This window comes from Micromesistius poutassou, assembly GCF_964030765.1.
Source record: "Micromesistius poutassou genome assembly, chromosome: 18".
NCBI lineage: Eukaryota > Metazoa > Chordata > Actinopteri > Gadiformes > Gadidae > Micromesistius > Micromesistius poutassou.
The window spans coordinates 1,374,304-1,377,500 of NC_140288.1; the positions used below are offsets into that span (position 1 = coordinate 1,374,304).

A 3,197-nucleotide genomic window follows, 5' to 3' on the forward strand; every position below is an offset into this window, starting at 1 on the left:
CAATAAATTGTGAAATATATATATTGAAAATCGCATTGCTGTTTGCTTGCTTTCGTGGTTTATTGCTGTGTTTTTGATTTGCCTGGTTATTATTTTGTGTGGGTTATAACTAGACTATTTTGTTCCGTTTTATTTTACTTTGTTAGACTTGACTCTGCGTCCCAGCCAATCCTCAGCAAGGGATCACACATCCTGCTTTTCATGACACTGCTGCACAACATATAAACACATAGACAAGACACATACCCAGGTAATGGCGGTGGCCGTAACAATATATATATGATAACAAAGGATCTAGCAATTCAGAACACAAGCAGGGTTACCATCGACAGACCAAAGAGAGAGAGAGCGATCTTAGCAAACCGTTTTAAAATGTTTAACAGGCCTCCCCTTGCTGCGAACTGATGAGGGGGATGAGCTGATCCAACAATCTAACCCCCCCCCCCCCCCAAGCCCCAAGGGGCTTTGCACGAAGGCCTCTTCGAAAAAGTAAGAATAACAAGTAACTTGTTCATGGCAAGATAATCAGGATAGACCAACAATGTTGCAAGCATTTGTACGGCATGTCTCTTCCGACTTTTCCCCCCTTCTTCCACTAGCTCTTCTTCTTGACAGGGCACACCTGAGTCAGGATGAGATCGATCATGTTCTTGATGATGTCCCGGGGCGGGTGTACATTGTGGGGGCTGTGATGGGCTAAGGTCATCTCCCAGGCGTCCACAAACACAACAGCCAGGTCCATGAACATGGTCCTGAGAACCCTGTTGAGCTGCAGCGAAAACCAGTCGCTGTGGTTCAGGCTCACCTCCTGGTCCAGGGCCCTTAAGTTAGCCGAGCGGATCACCACCAGGGTGCCGGGGCCCCGGGCCAGGAGCCGTACCAGCGCCCGGCGGATGTGCCGCATGCGGCGTATGTAGACCTCCACGGGGAAGGGGCTGAAGTGGGCCCAGAGGCTGAGGACCACCACGGTGTGGGGGCCTCCGGGCAGGCGGTCCAGCTCGTTGGCCACGTAGCGGAGCTCGCTGGCGCTGACGGTGGAGAAGCCGATGGGCGGGCCGTGGCAGCGGTACTTTAACAGGATGTTGTGTTCACAGTCCACCGCCATGAATGGCCCTGCTTGTGCTGGACTGCGAAGGTTGAACTCTTTGGTTTGTAGGAGAGACCGGATGCAACAATTGGACATGAGTAAGGGTCAGAGAATCGTGGGCACAGAGAGAAGGGTGTCGGTGCTCACCTGGTACGAACGCTCTGAGGTACTCAAACCACTGCCTCATCGTGGAGTCTCCATACATGTTGATCACCTTGCCAGTCAGGCACTGTGTGATGGACGGGGAGTCAAACTGGCGAGCAGGTGTTCCACCGAAGGACCTCCAGGAGCCTTTGTAGTAATACCCAGAAGGGGTGTACTTGACCAGCCCTGGTTTGATGCTGCTGTTTTCTAACTCTGGTTCATCTGGGATATGAGAATGACACAAATGTCACAAGAAGAAATACATACAAGCGGGCACCACATAAGCAACCTCTTCCAATAAGCGTAGCAATGATTGTGTACCTATCTTCTTAGGAAGCACGTCTATCCGATCAGGACCTGACGCATGGATGACAACTTTGATGTTAACACGGCTGTGAGTAATGAAACAGACAAGGATAAGACACATTCCCAAAGTAAACATATATAAATGAAGGATAAAGCAGGGTGCGGCACCGGACCTCTGAAAGAGCAGCGCTTCTTTGTGGGTGACGAGGTCCTTCTTGTAGCCTCCCTTGAAATGGTTGACCCTGGTGTCACAGCTCAGCTGCTTGGGCTTCAAGCAGTACCAGGGCTCCCCGGTGCGGAGGTCCGTGTAGTTGCACAGCGGCTCCCACGGCCGATTGTGCGGCAGGCACATGTTGCACACGGTGGTCTCGGACAGCTCACCCGAGCGGAACAGACTCTGGAAGAAGAAGCGGTCGGGCCGCTGCTGCCTGAGCCGCTGCAGCACGGCCACCGCCTCGCTTGAGTGCACCATGGTGATCGCCACCTGGGCCACGCCCTCCCACAGCAGGGGGAACAGCGCAGAGTAGGAGCCGTTGAGGTGGTCCACCACCCTGCCCGCCACCCCCGCTGCCAGCGCCGGGGAGTGCAGCCGGGCCAACAGGAAGTCCCCGCCGTAGCGCTTGGGACGGCCCTGGAAGTCCTGCATCTGGACCAGAGCCTCCAGCTGGTCCCCCACTCGCCGCTCCCTCCCGCCCTTGGAGGGCAGGATGGCGAACAGGCTGTGCGCGGGGTCGCTGGTCTGGTTGAGGGGTGTGGGGGCGGGGGGCTTGGGCCAGAGAAGAGAGGTCTGGTTTAAAGTGAGGCTGACTGCTGCATTGGGTAGTTGGGTAGTCTTGATAACTAAAGCGCAACTTGTAGTCAGCGTTTTGCCCTGATGTTGCTGTTGACGGGCAGTCTGCACACTCTTTTTGGGGAGCATCAAACTTTTAGCAGGAGGGCCGGGATTATATCACTTTGGTTTGTGCTTTCTCGCACAGTTCGCTGTCCAGTATAAAAAAATACATATACTGATAGCCATCGTTTGGGGAGGTTTATGGTGCATACTGGTTAGCACACTGGTAGAGGAGGAGGTGTGATATCCTCCAAAAACACATTCTTCATAGTGCTTTGAGTGCCTTCAAAAGTTAAAAAAAAGAAAAAGTTAAATTAAAATTATAAATTTATGTTTATTCAGTGGGGCCAGCAGTAAGTAGTAATACAAAATGTAATTAAGGACAACAAATTGTATTATTTGACCTATATGCCCACTGATTCACTAGGGAGTTGTTGTATTAAACAAAATGTCACTTTGTAACACTCACACTAAGACACTAACCTCCAGAGTGACAATGTTGCGCCACAGGAAGATGAGACCAGAGAGTGCGAGGAGAAGGAAGATGAGGGCACACCCGGGCAGACGTCCACACACGAGGAGCCCCTTCGGTTGCCCATGGTTAGCTGCCACTTTCTGTGTCAACATGGCGGTTGCGGTGGTTGTGGTGGTTGTGGTGGTTGTAGGGTGAGAGCCTGTATTTTTGTCTAAATAAACAGGAAGTGCTGCTGGATGGTTTTATTGATAAGAAAACAGTTGGATGTAACGTTTGCTGGCCGGGTTAAAAATAGAAATGTTGAGATTCTGAAAGCTTCAACTTGGCTATATTTCTCTGCTGTTTTTTTTCTG

The 3,197-nt window shown here is 51.5% G+C and overlaps 1 protein-coding gene across 1 annotated transcript; it reads right to left on the bottom strand.

Moving 5' to 3' along the window:
• Positions 1-595: 595 nt before the first annotated feature.
• On the bottom strand, positions 596-2,996 carry LOC311363268 (NXPE family member 3-like; the record flags this gene model as incomplete). The annotated part of the gene is made up of 5 exons (XM_084483236.1): positions 596-1,143; positions 1,235-1,453; positions 1,553-1,623; positions 1,672-2,441; positions 2,853-2,996. 5 exons carry the CDS (start codon positions 2,994-2,996, stop codon positions 596-598), a joined length of 1,752 nt encoding a protein of 583 aa, XP_084339362.1.
• Between the last annotated feature and the right edge of the window lie 201 nt (positions 2,997-3,197).